At 40.7% G+C, this 23,571-nt stretch overlaps 1 protein-coding gene across 1 annotated transcript; it reads left to right on the top strand.

Moving 5' to 3' along the window:
- Window positions 1-220: 220 nt before the first annotated feature.
- On the top strand, window positions 221-12,543 carry rps6ka4 (ribosomal protein S6 kinase A4). The gene is made up of 18 exons (XM_023418329.2): window positions 221-1,216; window positions 2,311-2,382; window positions 2,991-3,058; window positions 3,498-3,648; window positions 3,851-3,966; window positions 4,644-4,751; window positions 4,912-4,992; window positions 6,104-6,207; window positions 6,398-6,548; window positions 6,649-6,810; window positions 7,060-7,185; window positions 7,629-7,762; window positions 7,898-7,991; window positions 8,124-8,294; window positions 9,194-9,385; window positions 9,469-9,628; window positions 9,789-9,952; window positions 10,065-12,543. Exons 1-18 carry the CDS (start codon window positions 1,129-1,131, stop codon window positions 10,293-10,295), a joined length of 2,373 nt encoding a protein of 790 aa, XP_023274097.1. The 5' UTR covers window positions 221-1,128; the 3' UTR covers window positions 10,296-12,543.
- The last annotated feature ends 11,028 nt before the right edge of the window (window positions 12,544-23,571 follow it).

The following is a 23,571-nucleotide window of genomic DNA, read 5'->3' as shown; positions in this document are numbered from 1 at the left end:
AAAAGTGCTGTGGACTCTGGGGGCCCACTCCTGTGCCACCCAAGGCCATGGACATACTGCCCTAAACCTGCAGTTTTATTCAATGTAATTCAATTATTTCGTTTTGGTTTTTTTTGTTTATTTACAATTCATTATTAATTAACTTTTTAAACTACACCAAAACATCTACTGGACTTTTGAGATCTCTTTAAACGTCGCTCCGCCCACACCGACGGTTCACGTGACTGACCGTCGCCCAGGTTGTGTCGAAAGCATCCTGGTGTTAGCAGCTAGCTAGGCTCTGACAATAAATACAAAGAGAGGTCTAAATATTCATCATGGGCGAATCATTAACTCGACTCTAGTGGATACAAAGAAGATTAGAAATCACCTGAACTGGCATTTGCCAACATGATCTGACAGCTGGTATCTGAAGACATAGCGAACTAAACATTAGCCTTAGCCAACGTTCAAACTTTGACGGGCACAGCAGCAATTCGCTAGCTAGCTGCTAGTTTGTGAATTTACTACTACTATACCAGCTAGCTAGGTGATGTGTATTGTTATTGTAGCAGTTATGCTAACCAACTAGCGCTGTAACTGTTTACACACTGACTAATTACGCGTTATTTTTTTACCTGTAGTTTATGTAAAACTAGCCTTAGCGTCATTACAAAGAAACGTCAGCCAACTTGTGAATAATGACTAACGCCACTGTCAGGCAGCTAATGCTAACGTTAGCCATTTAAACTGTGTAAGTTACACTTAAAACTGTAACTAACGTACACCGTTAGTATAAATTAGTATTGACGACCCTTCTCTTAGCTAATTGTGTAATAAAGCCATCAGATAGTAAACATCTGGAATCTGAACAGTTGCAAGTCTGTGTTTTCTGATAGATTTCGGCCAATCACGAGATAAATAATGCGAAACAACAGGATGTCAAAGGCGTGGGGATTAACGTTAGGGCAGCAGTATTGTCTAGAAAACACAGCTGTCCGGTCAGTTTTATAATCCTTATCTTCTACAAAATGCAGCTACAGTAGCTTTTTTTTTTTTTTGCGTAGTGTTATATTTTGTAAAAGCAAATTGGCTACCCAGTTGATCTTAAACAGTCTGTATAGGTTAGAGTCCACTTTTCTTTAAGTTATGCCTGGGGACACATCTGGTAGTAGTGATGACTCCGATGCTAAAACAAATGAAAAGGACTGTACTGTCAAGCATCAAATCACCAATGGTAAGGAAAATAAACTGATCAAGCACGTTATGTACAGTGTAACCAGAACAATAGAAACCATTGCATAATGTAATAAATTCCATTATTTAATGAAGACAGCAGAACAACTACAAAGTAGTGGTCTTAATAAGAAATACTTTCAGTCACATAGTTTGTACAAATGTATTGTGTTGCATAACGTCATACAGGTGTTTCTGTTTTTCATCTCAGTGTATGTAGATCAGGGATTTCATGGTCTTTAGTATACACTCAAGTAATTTGTTAGACAAGATCCTAACCACCCATGTGTCAGGCTTTCAGAGCATTAGTGTGTCAAGCCTGAGAAGCTTGTGAACAGTGGATATGTGCGCTGCCCTCAGAAAGATGTTCGCACCGTGTTTAGTGCATCAACCTGAATCGAATTGATGAAGTGAATTTGGTTGAAGTGTTGAATGTAATAATCTTGAACCAGGTTTTTATTGTTTTCTAATTTAAAGTATTGTAATTGATTAAAATAATAAAGCATGCTATATACACTGCACAAATTAAGGTGCATATTCCTTTGTGCTATATGAGGAATGTATAGTTTGATTCTTGTAGATCTGGCCAAACTGTAATCAATGATGTCACTACTGGTTTTTCATGAGAAGTCACAGGAGAAATGTATTACTATACTTAATCTCTCATTGAATGGGCTGTACATATCGATTGCAGTGCATAAACCATTTTATCGATAAAGAACAGAGCAATTGCTAATAGTGATTCTTCGGAAACATTAAGATAATTGAATATGTATTTATATTTAATGCATGACTTTCGCAATTAATAACATTGTAAAAAGCTCTAAGATTATTTGTATTACTTTGTCATTAAAGGTTTTGTAGAATGGTCAAAGTCGAACAGTTCGTGCATTGCTCACAGTTAAAACCAGGATCTCTTAAAAGTTAGACAGCTCTTTCAGCACATTTTAAGAGATGATTAAACACCTTTGTGTCTGCATGCCCTTTGGAAAAAAAAAAAAAAGAGTCTAAAACGTGTTTGCAGGACACTAAAGCAGAAGAAATTGAGCACATGTACTGTTTGTTTTGATTGTGGTACTTTCTTTTTGTCACTAGCTAACCTCACAGGTCACACTGAGAGGGTTGGCATGGAGAACTTCGAGCTGCTCAAAGTCTTGGGGACCGGAGGTAAGTGTCCACATGAAGCACGAAATATATGAAACACAGTTGTTATTAAAGCTGAAGAAAACTTGAGTAAAATGTCATTATGAGGTATGGTAAACGAAGACATGCCATAATATATCTTAAATATCTTGAGGGCACGGTGATTTAAACTGACTTTCGTAGACTGTTAAGAGAAAATGCCCCTGAGGAGTTAAATGCTGTGGTAAAACCTATCTCAACATTTGTTTCCTGATTTGGGAATTTCAAAACATCAAGGCGGTGAGTAGTATGTGAATGTTTGGGAGGCAGACCATATGCTGTAGATATTGCTGTTATTAGATCTCATCCATGCTAAATACCTATGGGAGAGCTTAAGAGCTCGTTTCTATCAACAAAAAAACCAACACCCTAATTAAATGTTGTGTGCAGGAATGTTTTTGCATATATTCGGGTGATTTCCAGACACTTGAAATCATTTTGCACCTGTTCACCCTGTGCTCATGTTTTGCTGTGGCCCCAGACCCAATTAAGGCACAATCTGATGGTGTTTCTTAGTTTGCCGGTGGTTGTTTGACTTTCTGATGAACAATTCTTTGAATGACTTGAGGAAATATTTGTTTGTCTTTGTCTAGCTTATGGAAAAGTGTTTTTGGTCAGGAAGAACAGCGGTCATGATGTGGGCCAGCTATATGCTATGAAGGTGAGACCGTTGGTTGATGTATTGAACTAAATTTGCTAATTTCTTTGATAAAAATAAAAATCTTTGGGTAATGTTTTAAATACAAAATGGGAAATCTTTTAAAACATGTTTTATGTGAATGATTAACTGATTTTGCTTTTGTTCAAAATTTATTTAATACTTATTTTAATAGTTGCAAACCATATGATGAGTAAAGATGTACTGTGCTGCCATTCACTGAAAGTTTCCAGAAGGAATGGAGAAAAATATATTGAACTATTTTGAGCATAATTTTCTCACAGGCAGATAATATTTGAAATGTGACGTCTCTTTTAGCAATATGAATATACAGTACACTTTGCTTTAACCTAATGTAGTATTTTACTTCATGTGGTCTTCAGAATTAACTCCATTCAGGATGTCTGAATTTAATGTAAGTTTATTTTGATTGTTACCTTAGGTGTTAAAGAAAGCAGCGATTGTTCAAAAGGCAAAGACAACAGAACATACCCGCACTGAGAGGCAGGTGCTCGAGCACATCCGCCAGTCTCCCTTCCTGGTCACGCTCCACTATGCCTTTCAGACGCAGAGCAAACTACATCTCATCCTGGGTGAGTGGTGGAGCACTAGAGCCAAATATAGGAAACTCTTGTCTCTTCAGTCTTGAAGTGCTGAATAGATGTTCTCTTTATGTTTCTGTCTATTACTGTATGTCTGTTTGTTGGCCTTTTGTACAATATGTGTGTGTGTTTGTGTAATTTCTGTATTATGTCTATTCAAGCTCCCTGTGTATTTGTCTGTGTTTGAGTGCAGACTATGTGAGCGGTGGGGAGATGTTCACTCATTTGTACCAGCGGGATCACTTTCCTGAGGAGGCGGTGCGGATTTATATCGGGGAAATAATCCTGGCTCTGGAGCACCTGCACAAGGTGGGTGTTGCTCCTTCCAGCTCGGTAACTTAAAGCCGCATTCATCGAATTTTGGACACGGGGGGAGAAGGAAGACAAATCGAGCTTACAGAGACAATGCACTGACATAATACATTTAGAAAGTAGTTACAGCTGATGTGTTGGCCACCAGGTGCCTCATTACACTAATTTAACAGACACGGAACAACATTATCATTTCATTTGAGTCATGTCTCAAACATCTAACAAATGTAAATACTGTTTTGAGTACACTCCTGAGGTTAATTAGCAGCATTCTGTTTCTTTATAAGTTATGACCTTTAGCATTTAAACTAGATGGACAATCCAGCACTAAAATAAATAGAAAAATGTTTGAAATAGTAGATTCTTCTGGTGGAAAAATCACCATTTACACAAATCGTCCAATTGGCTGAAAACCATAAAGTTGACTTTAGTATTTTGTTCCTTTGGATAGCATCAAATAAAACCGTTCTCATTTCTGAATAGGCTTGAAAGGTGCTGGTATTACTGGAAATAACCAGCAGATAATGGGTCATTTCTACCTTTTTTTTTTTTTTTTTTTTTTTTTTGTAAAGATGTTGTATGTTCTGTTTTCACTGCATGCCATCTCTGTTCACAATTACCTCACATACCACGACTGTAACAGGTAAGATTTCATTGTATTTGTTTTTGTGCAGCTTGGGATTGTGTACCGAGACATCAAATTGGAAAACATTCTTCTCGACAGTGAAGGCCATGTGGTATTGACAGATTTTGGGCTCAGCAAAGAGTTTCTGGAAGAAGAGGTATGTGAACACAATGCCACAACCGAACCATAGAAATGTGTGTGTGTGCATGTGGAAAATGGTGCAGGCAATGTGTGTAATGTTATCTTATAACAATATTTTGTTCATAGAAGATTTGTTTTTACAAATGTACATAATCTCCCCTTTGTCCTCATTACAGAAGGAAAGGACCTACTCTTTCTGCGGCACCATTGAGTACATGGCGCCTGAAATCATCAGGGGGAAGACGGGACATGGCAAGGTAGATGTATAAGACAGATATAACAAATAGTCAGACTTCAGATTCATGTCTGAATTCATCTGTTGCGCAAAGCGGTTTAGTTCTTGACTATCTTAAACCGGACTTTGGTGCAATGAATTCTGGGTAAATTAAGACTTTTTCAAAATGAAAAAAAAATCACTGTGGTCTCTAAAAACTCTTTCCCTCCTCTTTGCTCTCTCCATAACAATGTTAACAAACCCCAGATTATGAACTGTTTTTTCTTATTTCTGGTTGTTGAGTTCTGCTGGTCAGCGCCGGTGTCATTGTTTGCTACCATGGTAACATGGGTCTTACATCTGAGTTAGCCTGGTGGTAAGATTTCAAATGTTTTTGGTTTAAAATGAGTCAGTCTTTATTCTTGTGAAACAGGCTGACTTGCGTGAGACTGATCTATGAGCAACACGATGACTGGACCAACACTGTCTCAAGTATCTTTGTGAAACCGGCCCCTGGTGTTCAGTGTTCAGATACTTCTGTTAATGTTAAAGCTTTTAAATCGAATATCAGGAGATGTAAAGTTCAGATTATATGTTGTTTATGATTAGATGTTTCAGGATGACAGGGAGACAAATTATGACTTAACATTTAGCTTCCAGTTAAATACTAAGTGCTGACTTTGGGTAACTACGCAACATGTACTTGAAGGCTCTACATTAGATCAAATTTTCAGTTGCAATTTTTCTGCCTCCGCGCCGCCGACACCCAGAGTCGTTTTCAGGTTGTCCATCCATCAGTCCCATTCTCATGGACACGATATCTCAGTATTTACTCAGTATTTGCCCTCAGTATCTCACATTTATTCAAGGAGGAACTGATTAGATTTTGGTGCTCAAAGGTCAAAGGTCAAGGTCAGTGTGACCCATCACTCCAGACTTCACAGCAATTATGACAAAATGTGACTCATGTTTTCTATGACTCTGATAAGCAGGGATGTAACCTGGAACTAGTGTGTTTTTTTTTAGTGTCAGTCAGTCACATGACAGACAACCCAGTGTGCACTGACAGATTGAATAGGCAGTGGGCGCATCAACTGCACCTATTTTGTTCTCTTTCTTTCAACTATTGTTCTTTAAGCCGTCTCTCCCTTCAGTCGGTAGATTGGTGGAGCCTTGGGATCCTGATGTTTGAGCTGCTGACAGGAGCGTCTCCTTTTACCTTGGAGGGAGAGAGGAACTCCCAGAGTGAGGTGTCAAAGTGAGTGATGCTGATGTTTATTGAAATCTTAAATTAACTCTCCTCATTCTCCAATTCATTAAAATGATTTCAGCCATTGTGTTCTAGATACTATTTACCCGACTTGCGGTTAGATAATTTTGCATGAGATTGTTCATAACATGATGAAGACCTTAAAGCTTCCTCCATCTCTTCGCCACTCTTCACTCAGACGTATTCTGCGCTGTGATCCACCGTTCCCCTCTATGATTGGACCAATTGCTCAGGACCTGCTGAGGAAACTGTTGGTGAAAGATCCTCACAAGAGACTGGGCTCCGGACCAAGAGGGGCTGAAGACATCAAAGCACATCACTTCTTCAAGGTCCTACTTACCTTCAGCTGCCATTTGCTCTGATATCTCTCTTCCCCTGTCACCTTTTTTTATTCATCCATGACTCTCATCTGCTTTTGTTTCCTAACAGGGACTGAACTGGGCTGACCTATCACAGAAGAAACTGCCAAGTCCATTCAAACCGGAGCTGAAGAGCGAACTGGACGTGGGAAACTTCGCTGAGGAGTTCACTGGGATGGATCCTGTCTACTCTCCAGCGAGCACGCCTCCAAGCACTGACCGCCTGTTCCAGGTCAGTCCCTGCTGTGTCTCCTCTAACACTTGTAAACGTTTTCAAAATACAACACCTGTAACCACCAGCTAAAAAAAAAAATCACATTTGGATATAGTAGATGGTAGTTGAATTAATAAATCGTTTGATTTACTAAACGGTCTCTCAGATCTCTTAATGTATTTTCTATTAATGCTGTTTTAATGCAGTCAGACCACTCAACACGTATTACCTCCTCATACATGCAACATCTCTTCTCTGTTATTTTAGGGTTACTCCTTTATTGCTCCCTCCATCCTGTTCAATAAGAACGCGGTCATGGGAGACTTTGTAGAAACCCAGATTGGTGCCGATCGACCGGGTTCGGCTTCTGTCCAGCGCAGCGCAATGTTAGAGGTATGGATCTTGGCTTATGATGCTGTTTTTGGACAAGGCTGAAGGGATCGTAGCATCAGTTATTGTTGTTTATTTTATGGGAGAGGTGAAGTCTTGTAAAACCATTGTGATATAACCAAAGTGTCTGTTGTCATTTTTGAAAGCTCTCTGGTTATATACAGAGATAAAAAGGTTCAGCTGTGTTCAGGACAGACAGGAAGGAAGAGAAACTTGTTCGTTTAGCTGAGACTACTAACCGCAGTTTGATAATGTGATGTTTATCACTTTAGACTGGTATAGCAGCTCATGATGCAAAGAAAAGGATAATAGATGATAAATACTTGATTATTATATGTTAACCAGCCCAGTTTCATCTTTTCAGGTACATTAATATTGACTTTTCAGCTTAAAACAGAAAATGAACACACCATCAGTGTGACTCACACCGTCCCTTCTTTGTCCAGGAATCCCAGTTTTTCCTTCACTATGAGCTGTGTCTTCACGGGCCACCCCTGGGTGAGGGTAGCTTCTCTGTGTGCAGGAAGTGCAGACACAAGCAAAGTGGCCACGAGTATGCAGTCAAGATCGTGAGCCGCAGGTGAGTGGAGATGCAACACTGCTACACCATCCTAGTAATAGCGCTGTGATTGTGTGCTTGACTGTGCTTCACTGTGTCACCGACCATCTGATGTTCAGTCACAGAATGTCCTTTGATATTTCTTCCCTATGTTAGAATGGAGGCAAACACTCAGAGGGAGGTCGCTGCTTTAAGGCAATGTGACGTTCACCCCAACATCGTCAAGCTGCACGACATCTATACTGATCAGGTACAATGGAGGAACGTGTTCAAGTAAATATACTGTATGTACTTAGAAGGATGTAATGCCGGATATGAAGCGGCATGCAAGAACAGAATCATCACATAAATCCTTGTCTTTCCTCGTCTCCCTCTCTATCAGTACCACACATATTTAGTGATGGAGCTTCTGCGAGGTGGGGAGCTGCTGGAAAGGATCAAGAGGAAGAAACTTTTTGGCGAGGCGGAGGCCAGTCAGCTGTTACAGAGCCTGGTCTCAGCCGTCAGCTTCATGCACGAGGCTGGAGTCGTGCACAGAGACCTCAAACCAGAGGTGAGCTGCAGCTGGATTAAATCCTGAAAATATACAGAATCCCCCACTTAAAAAAGAAAACAACACTCTTCAGTCATAATTCTGCTGTATCACATCATACTGGAATTAGAAATGCATTTCAGTAATTAAAGGAAGCCACGGTGCGTTAAAGGCATCATATTGAAGAAAGAGAGATTTCCACATTTAATTTATTATAAAACAGGTTTAGGTGCATCAACACCTCCTCTGCACCTTTAGGTTGTCCTGCTCAAACTGGCTGAATACAGAGTTATAACCGAGCAGTTTGATGTGTTGCTGGTGCGGTTATTTTACAGCAAAGTTTTCACAGGATTTAGTCGAGGTAAACACGGCAGACAACAGTGCAGAATGTCTCTGCGCTGCTGTTATCACACAGATATCCTGCTGGCTTCACATCGCTGTGGGATATAATTAACTGAAGGCTTTCATGTAGAATCAAGCAGCTGTTGATGACAGATAGTGCAAAGAATCACCCATTAACCTTTAGTTCTGCGCAGTGTTTTACTGAGATGCCTTTTTTCATCTCAAACTTTTACTTTGGATGCTGATACATATGCGAAATAGTTTGATTAAAACTGCTTATCTACATTATTCCACAATTCCTGCACATTTCTTCTTAAGTATTGAGTAAAGTACTGAGAATCAACAAACGATGAATCATGGTTGAGTGACGTAGAAGTAGCTCTTGTCCTCCAGCAGCTAGTCATATTTTCCAAATGCCTTCTACTCCCACCTTTGCGCCACATGTGCTGAGCATATATTAAGGCCAGGAACATACCAACCTGTTGTATCCAGTAGTTGTCGTATTTAACAGCCTCTCCTCTGTCGGGAAAAGAAAAATGAGAGCAGATCAGCATGGTTTTTGTTTGTTTACCTTACAGAACGTGCTGTTTACAGATGAGGGGGAGGACTCGGTGCTGAAAGTAATAGATTTTGGATTTGCCCGGCTGTGCCCAGCAGGCAGCGCCCCCCTGCAGACTCCCTGCTTCACGCTGCAGTACGCTGCACCTGAACTTTTTGAGAGCGCAGGATATGACAAGGCCTGTGACCTCTGGAGTCTTGGGGTCATCCTGGTAATTTCGACTTTAAACCGTTGATTCTGTCACATCAGTCAAGTGAACTGACGTACTAACGGCACTCTGTGTGTTTCCGTCAGTACACCATGCTGTCAGGCCAGGTGCCCTTTCAGAGTGAGCAACGTGGGATGACCTCGTCATATGCTGCTGACATCATGCAGAAGATAAAAGAGGGTGATTTCTCATTGGATGGGGAGGCCTGGAAGGGAGTGTCAGAGGATGCCAAAGAGCTTGTTAAAGGTGTGTGATATAGTTTGTTTTTATTGACAGTAGGTGCTTTGTTAGTTTCTTCCTGCTCTGTTTGAAAATGTCTGATTTTGCATCAGATAAATGTCTGCGTGTTTTGTCTTTGTCCCTAATTTCTTCTTCTCTTGTTTGTGTCGTCTGTCTATGATAAAAGGCCTACTGACAGTGGATCCAGAGAGGCGTCTCAAACTCTCTGATCTGAAAGAGAACAGCTGGCTGCAGGGTGGAGCATCCATGTCCACCACTCCCTTGTGCACTCCAGATGTGCTCGAGTCCAGTGGGCCTACTGTTCGCACCTACGTTAATGCTACATACAAGGTACTAGCATTGTGCACTGAAAGAGGCTCTTAAAATAGATGCTGTGCATGTCTCTAATGTGCTTTCATCTTGTGGTTCATTTCCTTTTCTTTGGTCACTCTCCTCTCTCCAGGCTTTCAACCGTGGTAAGAGAGAGGGCTTCTTTCTGAAAAGTGTCGACAACGCTCCCCTCGCAAAACGACGGAAGCTTAAGATGACAAGCACAGGTGTAGAGACCCGATGGAGTTCATCCTCTTCATCCTCCTCTTCTTCCACTTCCTCCTCTGCCTCTGCCTCTGCCTCTGCCTCTGCGACAGCATCCAAAGCACAGCCAAAACAAACTGTGGCCCCAAAGCAGAGCTAGCCTAAACGGCAGGGGAGGGACCAGCTGGGAAATGAAGCAGTATGTACTTATACTGGCAACATGAAGTCCTCCAGTGCTGATAGGGTCACTCACTCTCAGAAAACATACTGACGACCAAAAGACTGGTTTTAGGGTAAGTGTTAGGTCTTCAATACAAAATTGAATTCCACTTTTTAACAGTCCAACACCTTCAGTCATTGTATCACATTTTCCCCAAAACCAAACACGTATTTTCCTCAAGCGGTTGAAGAAGACGGTAGAGGTCCGGTTTGGTGTTTTGACTTGTACACAAATCTGTGGCCTTTAGACAAATTAATACTTATTCAGTATCTACTCACCAGAATTTGGTGAAATCACACACTAAATGTTAAAAATGAGACATTTACCTGTTTTCACTGTGGGTAAGAAACAGTGCCTGGCTACATAGGGATAAAGGGAAAAAGGAGCCATAAATGAGCAGAAGCCATATAATACAGCAAAGCAGTGAATATATGAATTGAGCCGTTGTGATTATACACAAATTTGCACATAGCAAATAAACAGTCCTTCCAGGAATTTGCAGATTTAATTCTTTGATTGTATCTAATTATTTTTTACCTTTGCCACATGTATAATGATTGGCAGAAATAAAGTTTGGCCACAAGCGCTGTTGTGCCCCACGTTGGCACTCTGTTCTGTAAAAACAACAGTTTTTTGAAAACTGTTCTCCTTCTTTTGATTAGTTTAGGTTGGGCACTAGTGTTTGCACTATTTGCAAAGAATGTCAGAGATCAAATGGTCAAAAAGGCAAATTTCTGAAAGGACTGAGCACAGAGGGAAAAGCTTGTGGTCTGAACAACCTTGGAGATTGCGTAGGATGAATAATAGTGTAGTTGAAATGATCTCTATTTGATACAGGTTTTAACTGATGATCTTTAGTCCAGAGTGCATCTGCGGCTGCACCTCCATTACACTACCAGCTCTACAGACTGTGTGGAGCATGAGTTTTGTTAGCTGGCTCTGAGTAAGTGTTTTGAAGAACAATCAGAGTTTGCTTGAAGTGGTCACAGTACTAACCGAGTGTCCAACAGTAGCACCTGTAAAAAGAGATGAAGACACAGAAGCGGTCGTGACATACAGTGTGATTTTCTTGTCATACTTTGCTGTAAATTTCTCGCATTATCGTGCTGGTCTGAAAACGTCTAGCATGCTAATCTGTCGTGATGATGAACTATAAGAATGTTTTTCTATATTTTGGTATCTTGGGTTTATGTTTTTTATGCTACAAAGTGCAGCTGGAGTGTTTCCAGGCAGACTGGAGTAGAATCCATTGTGGTGACTTTGAGCGTGCACCGCCTCGGGCTTGAGAATTTTAAAAGGGTATTACAGTTTTCTGTTGGCCCATCAGACCAGCGCCGTATGCGGCTCCCCCAACAGTGAATCTGTTGCCTGTTGATGAAGCTCAGCTTGTTGTTACCTGGGCTGCAAAGGTCACCCATTTGTCTTTTTACAGAAGTGGTTTTAAAACAATATCGATATCACAGAATGAGAGACTTAATGATGACTTTCAAATGGCTCTTTTAAAACATCCTGTGAGGTCTGTTGTGTAGATACTCCTTAAATCCTTGTAAATCCTTGATTCAGAGCAAAAAAATACTTATGTAATGATTTAAAAATTGACAGTTGTTCTAATGGTATATCAGTCTCCAGATGTAATTATGTTTTTATTGGAATATTTTTTTTTTTTTAACATGTTGCACAGTCAGTTGATCAATTAAAAACATTTCAGCTTTAAAGGTGCTTTTACTGATATTTATTACATGTAATTGATTTTAATGCTGTGGTAATGGGATTATGATCATTTGGCTCCTGTTTTGTACCAGCACCGTGCGTGTGTGTGTGCGCGTGTGTGTGTGTGTGTGTGAGAGATAGAGAGAGAGAGCGCATGAGTGGCATTGGGAGATTGGCTGTGCTGATGTTTCTGCACCAGATGAAGCATTATTGCAAGTAACTGTATTATTTTCTTGTTGTTTTCTGCCTCTGTCTGTTTAAAGGTAACTGGTTGTTTGTGTTTGAACATTGAATTTTTACTTAAACTGTGCTTTTATTGGTGTTGATATTCTTTTGATGTAGTAAATGATATTTTTCTTTCTTTTGTTGAGCATTACTATTTTACTGAGATGCACTGTCACTGATGTCGTAACTGGGAATTTATCTTTTGCACCAAGATTTTTTGTTCGGTGCAAAATAAACATTACTTTTAAATAGATGGCTGTGTGTTTTGTCTTTTGAGTGTTGTAACTGCTCTTTAAATGGCTGTGAGGAAGAGTTCTCATTAATGTGACACTGTCTGCTCCGACTACAATGAGATGCATTAATACTGACGGTGAGAGTTATTGGTACTAAATGCAAACACAATAAATTATACAGGAAGTTTGATAACCCTTCCTTTGAGAAAAGCTATTCCACACGTACGTTTTCATAACAGGAGGGAAAATTTCTCATTTAAATTCAGCGATGCTTTAATGAATGTCAAAACAAGAGGTAAAGTTATCAGTCAGCTTCTTCTGAAATGGTGGTTGTGCAATTGCCGGATGAGAAATTCTACCACGAGCAAGTGATCAGATCAGATTGTGAAACCGCTAACGTTTATAAAGTAATGAATCTATTAAGTTATTCAACTTTATCTTTAACTCCCCACTCAATGCCTCCAACAGCATCTGTCTGCAATAAATGATTTAAATTTGTTTAAGTAAACTTAAGTAAAAATATATTTATATATCGGATAAAAAAAAATCATAAAGTGCTTTACATCATAAAAAAGTACAAAAGTTCAAGAAATAGGCTGATAAAAGCAATAAAATAAATAAAGAGCACTGAAATAAAAAGGAGGAGGTATTCAGACAGACTGACCCACCATATTTTCAGCTGCTTCATGAAGACGTCACAGGAGTCTATGGGTCACAAGCAGACAGGGTTGGGGTGGGGGTGTTCATAGTTTAGTTGCCACAGCTTGAAAACCTCGGTCACCTGTGGTCTTACAGCAGGTTCCAGGGACGGACAGTAATGTCTGTTCAGTAGCGCTGACAGGGAGGAGCTCAGCAATGTGTGGGGTGTTTGGCCATGCGAGGCTCTGAAGGTGAGCACCAGTATTTTAAAAGGGATGCTGGATTTGACTGGGAGCCGGCGGAGGGAGGATGAAACGGGTGCGATGTGTGATCTCTTGCTGTTTGTGGTTAAAAGCCGGGCAGCTGCAGTTTGGACGATTCAGAGGCGGTTCAAAGAAGTTTGATTCAGGAAGGAAAAAAAAAAGAGCGTTAGAGTAATCTAAAGGAATAAAAGTGAAGTTTAACAGGCGTGATCCTGCTGCAGCAACAGGCAGGGCTGCACTTACTGCTGAGCTTTATTCTACGTCTGTTCAGTCATGTTCTTAAACTTGACCTTGGTGTCCTTGAAATTGCTGAGCTTCATAACTGATGAAACTGGAAAAAAAAACCTGCACTGTTTCTAATATGAATGTGTGAGGTATCAGGGACAGGAAGTCACCAGCGTCTTTTAACACTGTGATGGTTTCTTTGCTGTCATCCTGTTATCACTGTTCCTTCTGAACCTGTAGCACGGCTCAGCTGCAACTCTTTTTCTTAACCAGTTTCAATATTTCTAGCAATGCAGCTACACAACCCATCCTGTGTAATGAGTTTATTGTACCATTAGGTGGCTGCTGTGCCCTGTCCTCTGTCTTCTGTCCTCTGTCCTCTGTCCTTAGTGTCCTGTTTTATCTGTCGCTCCATCTCGTCCTGTGTCAGGTGTCCCCTGTCTCATCTTGCTGGTGACAGATATTGACATGCCAGCGTGCTCACTAGAAGTCAAATCTATGCTCGTTCTAAAATGTTTAATACTACATTAGTTGATTATTCTATAAATGCACTAATCTAAATGATGTTTCACATACCACATGTCTGTGATACATGTCAGTGCCATAGACTGTTACTCTCCACATTTCCCCACCAGGATCATCATGAGGTCACACAAATGTTTGAAACATAAATCAGCACAGGAGACAATGAACAGGACACAGGGCAGGACAGACAAGGACACAGTGTCCATCTAATGATACAAGACCTTCATTACACTGAATTACACCTCCTCACTAAATTACAGCCTCTCTCATGCACAGTGTAAAGTATGAGGTTTGCCGAGATGAGTGAAACACTGATGCCATTGTTTTCAATACAGCTGTAGTTTTCTTATTTCTTACTCTGAAAAATTAGAAGAAATTAAATAGTTTAATGTACATGGGTCCTATAGTGTACTATATAGAATAATATAATAATAATAATAGAATAGAATCTGAACCAAAGCTACAGAAGCATAAACTAAATATTTTTGCCTTCCTTTTTTTTCTTTGACATAGAAGAGGGAACAAGGCCTGTCACAGCACCTTCTTAGTGAAGCCATAGCCACAAGTCTGAACCAATTCTGTGTCAGAAGCTGTTGCGGTGATATGAGGCTCCTGAAATCCTTTGCACAGATAGAATCAGGAGACTTGGATCTTTCAAACGATGTATAATTTGTCAAGATCGTGTGAAAATCGAGTCTGGCACAGACAAAAAATACGCCTAAAGTACTGAGTGCACCAAGACCAAAGTGTCCCACGGGTGGGATGGCGTATTAAAAAAATTTAAATTTGACCTGATGTTGGCAATAGATTAAAAGTCTGGGGATCTCCACATTTTTAAAAGTCATTACTTTGGGGATCATAAATGTATGAAGCACATTTCATAGCAGCTTATCCAGTAGTTGTTGAGACGTTTTCTTGATTTTGAGAAAAACTCAAGGATCACTAGAGTCAGTCGGACTCATCCTCTGGGAACCATGAATATGTGAAGTCAGACAGTTTGACCTGCTGGCGGCGCTAAAGGAAAAGTCAGGGAGTCACCAGTAATTGGGACGCATCCTCTGGGACCATGAATATCTGTGCATACAATTCATGGCAGTCTACCGGACAGCTGTTGAGTTGTTCCAGTCTAGACCAAAGTGGTGGATTGACAGACATTTCCAAAACTAGAGCCACAAAAGCAAATCTTATAGTGGTGGTGGTGATGATGCATGTGACAACACAAGAGCAAGGAGAGACCAATAAAACTGATTGGCATGCTTTGCAGGCTGTTCATTGATTGTTGGCAGCAGATGAATCCCCTGCTGAGGCTGCAGGCTAATCAAACTCTTCGCTTCACATATTCTACAGACTGTGTGCCGCAGCAGAGGCCGCTCTTATTGGCAACGCATCGCTCACAAACAGCTGCACTTTCTGAAGGGCAAGACTTTTGTCTCTGCAGGAAGAAGCAAATGTTTACTCATACAAATCATACAAACCGTTGGCATGGCAAGCTGAAACTATGCTTAGCTTTGGAAGGAATTAAATATTGATTAGAAGGTGGAATTAAAATGTCATCTTAAACATATTAACAGCTCCACAGACACCTATGAAAGTGCCATAAAAGCTGTTATTAGCTTTCCGGTAACGAGCGAACAAAAGTGTTTCAAAAAATAAAGTCCCCTGAGATGTAATTTATTTACAGTTGTGGACAACATTTCTTTGTAATGGGTTTCTTTTCCTTGTTGTTTGAGATCCTGCAGCTTTAAAGGAAAGAGCGTGGGAGAGCAGCTGCTTTTGTACAGCCACAGCTTTATGATAAAAACTGTACATTAAGTGTTTTAGCTGATGAGAGCGCTTAATGAAATATTTAACAGACTATTAAAATATGTGAGTCATGGTAATATGTGGTGTATGTCACAAAACGTTGCCTATCAAGAAGAGAGCGTGCTCTTATTAGTTCACCGATGAGCTTCATGAACTCTGACGCTGTCCATGGTCCTGAGTGCTGCACCATAAATCCCGCACCACCGGGGGTCAGTAGGGTGCTTGGCACTGACAGCACGGGGGCCAAAATGAGCAATTGAGAACCGATGGATAACATGAATATAATGTGTCATTGAGTCATTAATCAAATCAGTCCCTGGGTGAATGATTTGCACCGAATAAATGTAATATATCGAGCATGACAAAGACAGATCTGGACCCGAACACTTGCTCAATATCATCAATTACAGTCCGTACAAGCCTGGACGTGACCCAAGAACAGAGAGCTCTTCCTTCAGTCAGCAGCACACGCAGACGAAAAGGGGGAAATATTTACTGGGAGCACAATCACCCTGCAGGAATTCACTTATTGATCAGTTTCCATAGCAGATCACACGTAGCGATGATTAAAGTTCCGTAGTCGCGAAACGCTGCTGCTCATCCTGCTATATGATGCAAACTGTACGGAGATTTATGGGACAAGTAGATTCTTAAAGGGGCAGTTGAATAATGAAGATTTAGAGAGTTGGGACTTTTGATATCAGACAGAACACTTTTGTTTTAAAGATGCTACTGAGTTGCATTGTGGGAACTGTAGGATCCAGCCCTTTTGAAGCTTGATCCATTCAGAGTCAGGATACTGTAGCTGCTAATTCTGACAATTCTTATTTTAACTCTGTCTCAAACTAGATGCATGTGCAATATAAAATTCCTGGGATAAACCTTTAAACGAAAACTGATCCTCTTCTTTTTTAAAAGAATACAATAAACAATGAACAATAAAGCAAGGAGAGACATTAAACGTGAGTTTTTTTAGCTGCATTATATTTTTGTTGGACTTTGTCATAAGTTCGAAGAGGTTTCATTAACCCGAGGGTCAACACACTTTCGTAGTCCACAGCTTTAATTGAAGTTAGAAATTAAAAATAACCAGTTAAGAGGTTTTCACCTGGCAGCGACAGTTTACAAATTAACAGAGGTAAGTAAATTAATACACCCCAGCTAATGAGTGAATCCTCTTTCTTTTTGTGTTGTGAAAGCAATGGCACACTTACTCAGACTTTATGAAATCGCTCCGTGAGCTTCTGAGTGCTGGCCAAAAGCCTCGTGCTGGAGGATGAGTAAGAGAGATCCTTTGTCGAGCATGTCTACTCCTGCCGTCTTACCTTTTGTCCTGCTCTGACTCAGTGGTATTTACACAAGCAACTTTAATTTTGCAGCAGCTAACATCTGTGAATAGATCTCAGAAAACTGAGTCATGCAGTGCACACAGAGCTGCTTTCATTTAATCATGCAGGTCAACCTAAGAGATACTGGAAGGATAAAGACATATTTTTCTGCAGCAGAATATTCCTTTGCTAAAGGAACACTGGGTGGATAGCACTAGAGCTGTTACATATTTATTTTTGAATGGATAAGAGTGAACTTGAGACGCCTTCTGAATATGTTAGCATCACATGCTTTCTGATGAGTGTAAATAGAGGCACATTGGAGATGAGGAAGTCTGTTCTTTGTGTTTCTCTTCGTCCCACACTCGCTCACCTCTGTTGTAAAAGAGCCCCCACTAACCAACAGGTTCTCAGAACAAAGAAACTGTGTATTGATTCAGCAGCTAAAAAGCCATTTTCAATTCACATACCACTGAAACAGCCTTCCTCACACTTTTTACTCCTCCAGTTCCATTAACCTCACCCTCCCCTCTGGCACCCATCACCCCTCTCACTGGCCGTTAACCCCGTACGCTCCATTCTCATCTCGTCATTTCTGCCTATCATCACCTTTCTGCACACGTCCATCTTTAGGCATGATTGTGCAGTGATACAAATACCACTGTGATTTTAAGTGTGTTGTAAAAATGTAAAACCACCAGTGTTAATATCCACAGGACAGTTTCCCTGCCAGTGATCCACTTTAACAAGCCTGTTCAGACTGTTATAGATTCAGTTGGCAGCGGTGACGCCATGTGCAAACAAATAATCCAAGTCTGTTAAAAAAAAGGTAAACACCCATAAGAAAAAAAAGAGCTTCAGCAGGGCGGAGCTGAAAAGATGACGAAGCAGCTTTTAAACATGTTGAATATGTCACAACTATTCAAGAGCGCGTAGCGTGAAAAGAGCTTCCACAAAGAGGAGGAAGGAGCAGGAATGAAAAGGGTAAAAATCATGGAGGGTGCACGGGTGTGATTTCTTGAGCTTTTGCATAAGATAAATTATGAGGCATATCTATCTCTCCGGTATTGTTAAGTGCACCTCCTCGGTATCTGATCTGCAGGGCTGTGAGCAGTTTATTAAAAATGGAAGTCATTCTAAATGAGCCCGTAATGCTCAACCCTTTCAGGAAATCTTAATGGATCCCAGCCTATCTCTGACAAGGTTAAACGCTTGAGGAGACAGCCAGAAACGTTAAGAGACTAAATCATGGAGAGAGATAGATACTAACCAGCACGTGCTGCAGATCCAGCTGCAGCATTAGACACCATCATGGATAGATTTGGTTTGTTTACATGCACCAAGTGTCCCAGAGATGAGCAGCTAAACAATATGTCTGAGGTTGAAAGAGCTCATGTCACTGATCCTTCTCGCGCTGTTATAATGAAATGACAACACCTCTTTGAAACTTACAGGAGAGCAGGTGTAAGTTTTCACAGACGTGGACGTGGAGGAGCCGTCCAGCCTCCAGCATCAGCCGCCCTGCAGATCTTTGCTGTCGCTACTGGCCACATAGTAAAATCCAAAATCCTCGACTAAAGATCATCAACGCAGCCAAATAGCTGGATCACGCTTCACCGGGTCACATGGAGTTATGTGAAATATAAAATGTAAATGTTTAACCAGGATGACCTGTCGACCCCTCTCTACATGTGAGTGTGTGTCCTTCAGATGACACCACTCAGAGGATAAATTCAGCCTCATTAACTCCCACTAACTCAAAGCAGAGGAATCTTGTGGTACAGTTTCACAACATGAGATGATCTGAATAAAACATTATCTTTGTTTGTTTGTTGAGCAGCGCCTTTAAGGTCCTCGGGATGAGCTGTTTGCATGCATCTTTAATGTCACGCTCACACGTCTCCATGTATAATGAATAACTATAATGGGGATATGTTCACAGATGCCATGGAAACTGTGTTTAAGTTGACATCCTGGTATGTGAACATGTACCAGGAGTATTTTTAGAGCTTCTTGTGCGTGGAATGAGATCTCATCTGAGATTTTTGTGAATATAACATTTAAATGTTCAAAGTCAGAGCCTCACATCTTGTATATAAATGTGAGATCTTAATATTTGGACATTTTCCTACATGACCTCTTAATCTCTGCTGTAAAGAAAAAAAAAAAACATGAAGCGCAGCCAAACTTTATGTACGTTTCTTTCACGTAGGGGAGACCGGGGATGGTTGTAACCTAATCATCGAGCTCTTTTAAGTCAGTTTGTTCAAAATGTAACACAAACTAGTTCCACGTGTCTGCTATTAGATGGTTTAACTGTTATCTCGGCAACACAATCAGAAAATGTGTGTCGTTTAGTCTCAGACACAAGAAGTGAAATGTTTCATATTCATTCATATCCTGGGGTGAAATGTAACATCATGATATAAGATGGTGTGTGTGTGTGTGTGTGTGTGTGTGTGTGTGTGTGTAGACTCTTGTAACCATGAACTAGCTTAACTTACAGTTAACAGCTACAACATTAGCACTGACAACTAGCATGAAACAGATCTACATGGACTCACAATAAAAAGATATTACAAAATATCTGCTGCTTCCTCATGTGGAATAAGAACTAAACTAAACAGACCATGGATGTACAGTTCAAACTTTTTTTTACAACAAACAGGAAATATGTTGCCATGGATACAGTGAGTTAAACTGTGGGCTTCAACTTGCGCTATTTTGGAAAATGAAATGAAATGAATTATCTATTTTAAGTTCCTGTTTGTTATGAACCATTGAAGAACTGACAACTATCACTGATCACTGACTGTGGAGCTTCTTCTTCTCTGGTTTCTCATCAGGTTTATGGAGGTTTATTTACAGTGGTGTATTCATGTCTGTGTGTTCAGGTGTGACTGAATCATGACTCAGATTTAAGTCTGATGTGAGTTTCAGATATTTTTGTATGTTGATTTTTGATGACTTGTTAAATGATCTTTTCCATCTGATTTGTTGAGATCAGTTTGAGTGTTTTGATACAATATGTGAATAAATGTAACCAGTAATATGAGACACGAGGAGCTCTCAGCTGCTTTTATTGTGTCAAGTAGCTCTCAGAGGAAAAGGGTAGGAGACGGTTGGAGAAGTAACCCAGAAGCCAAGAACTTTTTTGGCGTAATTCCAACAGAGCTGAATGGGCGCCATTTTTAGATCCTGAATCCAGGTCTTACCGATGATCAAACTGCTGACCTCTGGTGGACGAGAGAGCGGAGTATGTGGGGTCAAGAGCGCCGCGACTGGGGCTCCCCCACCGGCCACCGGCTGACAGCGGCCCGCCAGCAGCCCCCCGAGAGGAACAGGCCGAGGTCAATGACAATCAAAATGACACAGGTAACACTAGGCCGATAATGTCTCTAATGGTTGTTTGAATGACAGCAGTCAAAAGAAAAAAAGTTTTACTGTGTGAAGGTGGTTTTTGTATGCTAACGGTTGAGCCGGTAGCTAGCTGCTAACGGTTTAACGGTACTACTGGCAAGTAGCACGTCATCAATCGCTACAGCTTGGCCTTCAGAATAAAGTAGTGATGTCGTGTTTATTTTTCTTAGCGACCCTGTCTATTGACGGTCTGGGTGAGACAGCAGAACATTGCTCGCTCCGTAATAATGTTAGCAAATCACAAATTATGAACCATGTTTTCTTGTTTTATGTTGTTGGGTGCTACTGGCCAGAACAGGTGTGACTGGTTGTTACCATGGTAACATTAGTTAGCCTTGAGTTAAGTTGCCTAATGTTTTTTGGCTTAAAAGTAGTCGGTCTTTACTTTTGTGAAACAGTCTTACTTGCATTAGACTGATCTATGAGCCAAATGAAAGCTGGTCACACAGTGCAGACATACAGTGGATATAAAAAATCTACACTCCCCTGTTCAAATGCCAGGTTTTTGTCATGTAAAAAAATTACATCAAGATAAATAATTTCACAACATTTTCCACCTTTAATGTGACTTATAACCTGTACAACCAATTGAAAAACAAACAGAAATCTTTCAGGGAGGTAAAGTAAAAATAAACAACTGAGATAATGTGGTTGCACCGTCATCATCAAGTGGAGAAAATATGGCACAACAGTGACATTACCAAGAACAGGACGTCCTTCCAAAATTGATGATAAGACGAGAAGAAAACTGGTCAGGGAGGCTGCCAAGAGGCCGACAGCAACACTGAAGGAGCTGCAGGAATTTCTGGAAAGTACTGGCTGTGTAGTACATGTGACAACAATCTCCCGTCTTCTTCATATGTCTGGGCTATGGGGTAGGGTGGCAAGACGGAAGCCTTATCTTACAAAGAAAAACATCAAAGCCCGGCTTAATTTTGATAAAAGACATCTGAAATCTCTCAAACGCATGTGGGAAAATATGTTATGGTCTGATGAAACCAAGGTTGAACTTTTTGGACATAATTCCAAAAGGTATATTTGGCGCAATAACAACACTGCTCATCACCAAAAGAACACCATACCTACAGTGAAGTATGGGGCTTTGGGGCTGTTTTTCTTCAGCTGGAACTGGGGCCTTAGTCAGGGTGAAGGGAATTATGAACAGTTCCAAATACCAGTCAGTGTTGGCACAAAACCTTCGGCCTTCTGTTAGAAAGCTGAAGATGAAGAGGAACTTCATCTTTCAGCACGACAATGACCCAAAGCACACATCTAAATCAACCAAAGAATGGCTTCACCGGAATGAGATTGAGGCTTTGGAACGGCCCAGCCAGAGTCCGGACCTGAATCCCATCGAACATCTGTGGGGTGATCTGAAGAGGGCCGTGCACAGGAGATGCCCTCGCAATCTGATGTGCCACGCTGATAGGCTCCTACCCAAAAAGACTGAGTGCTGTAATAAAAGCCAAAGGTACTCCAACAAAGTATTAGTTTAAGGGTGTGCATATTTATGCAACCATGTTCTTTTAAGTTTTTTATTTTATATTTTTCCCCTTTAAAGGTTTCAGTTTGTTTTTCAATTGCATTGTACAGGTTATAGGTCACATTAAAGGTGGAAAAAGTTGTGAAATTATTTATCTTGCTGTCATTTTTTTACATCACGAAAACCTGGCATTTGAACAGGGGTGTGTAGACTTTTTATATCCACTGTATGTTAGTGAAACTGGCCCATGCATTGTCTCCTCTACAAGCACGCATCCCAAAATGTATTGTAATTTTAGGGATAATGTGTATAAAGTGATGCCCAACTCCTCTACATCTATGGAAAGGTGCAGCCATTTTGGGTTTGAATATTTCACTCAAAGTTAGCATCATTTAGCTTTAATGGATGCTGGAACAAGCAGTTTCTCATATGTGATCCTCTCATACAGTGTGGATTTGTTTTATAGATTAAAATAAACATAAAGTGAAACTCAGGGGTTTATGGCAGATCAGTCCCTTTGCCATCAGGGTATCAGACATGGAAACTGTAAGTGGCCAGTCTGCCTTTAAGGACACAGGGCTTTCAAAAGGACAACCTGTCATGCATTATTACATCTATCTGTGATCTGGGTCAAGCCCTTGTAATGCATGAGTGCATTTTACAGGCACACATAAGACCTCCACGCGACACACAGGACCACCGCTTCAGAAGAAACACAATCAAGTGTATTGTGGAGTGTGTGCTGCTCTGATTAACAGCCTCTAAATGGCTCTCAGCTGATGCGTTCGTGTACAGCAGCTATCAGAGCGCCTGCAGCTATCAGTCAAGCCTCACAGCGGCAATGCATTCATGTAGCACGTATGTGCTGCAACTGGCACAAGCCACTGAGGGAGTCATGAAGTGCTTTCCTGTCCTTGTGCACAAGCAGCAAGGCATCATAAATACAATAGAGAGAAAGGGGCGAGGGAAGGGGGGTAGTAATGCACACTGAAGGAATAAATCTGTGTTGTGGCTCTATTATCAATTTAGCCCCTTCTCATGCATCTCACAGTCATTCTCATGTATTATTCCTGCACATACCTACACATACGAGAGCACAAACAGGCACACACTCCTCATGAGAGAGGATGAAGATGTTCTGTATGTTCAGTATTCAGTATGTTCAGTCGCCTGCTTGCTTGACTAAGTTAAAGATCTGGCAAAGAACACTGTAACTACACACCCCAGCAGTGTCATGCAATCATTTGTTCGTGAATGACAAAAAAATGAATTTAGAAATGCTATTTAATCATAATATATCTGCTGATGTATTTTTCTTATTGACAAGACTCAAACCAACAATTGATCTCACTAACAGTCATT

This window comes from Seriola lalandi, unplaced genomic scaffold (assembly GCF_002814215.2).
Source record: "Seriola lalandi dorsalis isolate HSWRI2012SDOR001 ecotype SW California unplaced genomic scaffold, Sedor1 jcf7180002054581, whole genome shotgun sequence".
Lineage (NCBI taxonomy): Eukaryota > Metazoa > Chordata > Actinopteri > Carangiformes > Carangidae > Seriola > Seriola lalandi.
This window is presented reverse-complemented; position numbering and strand designations above follow the sequence as displayed.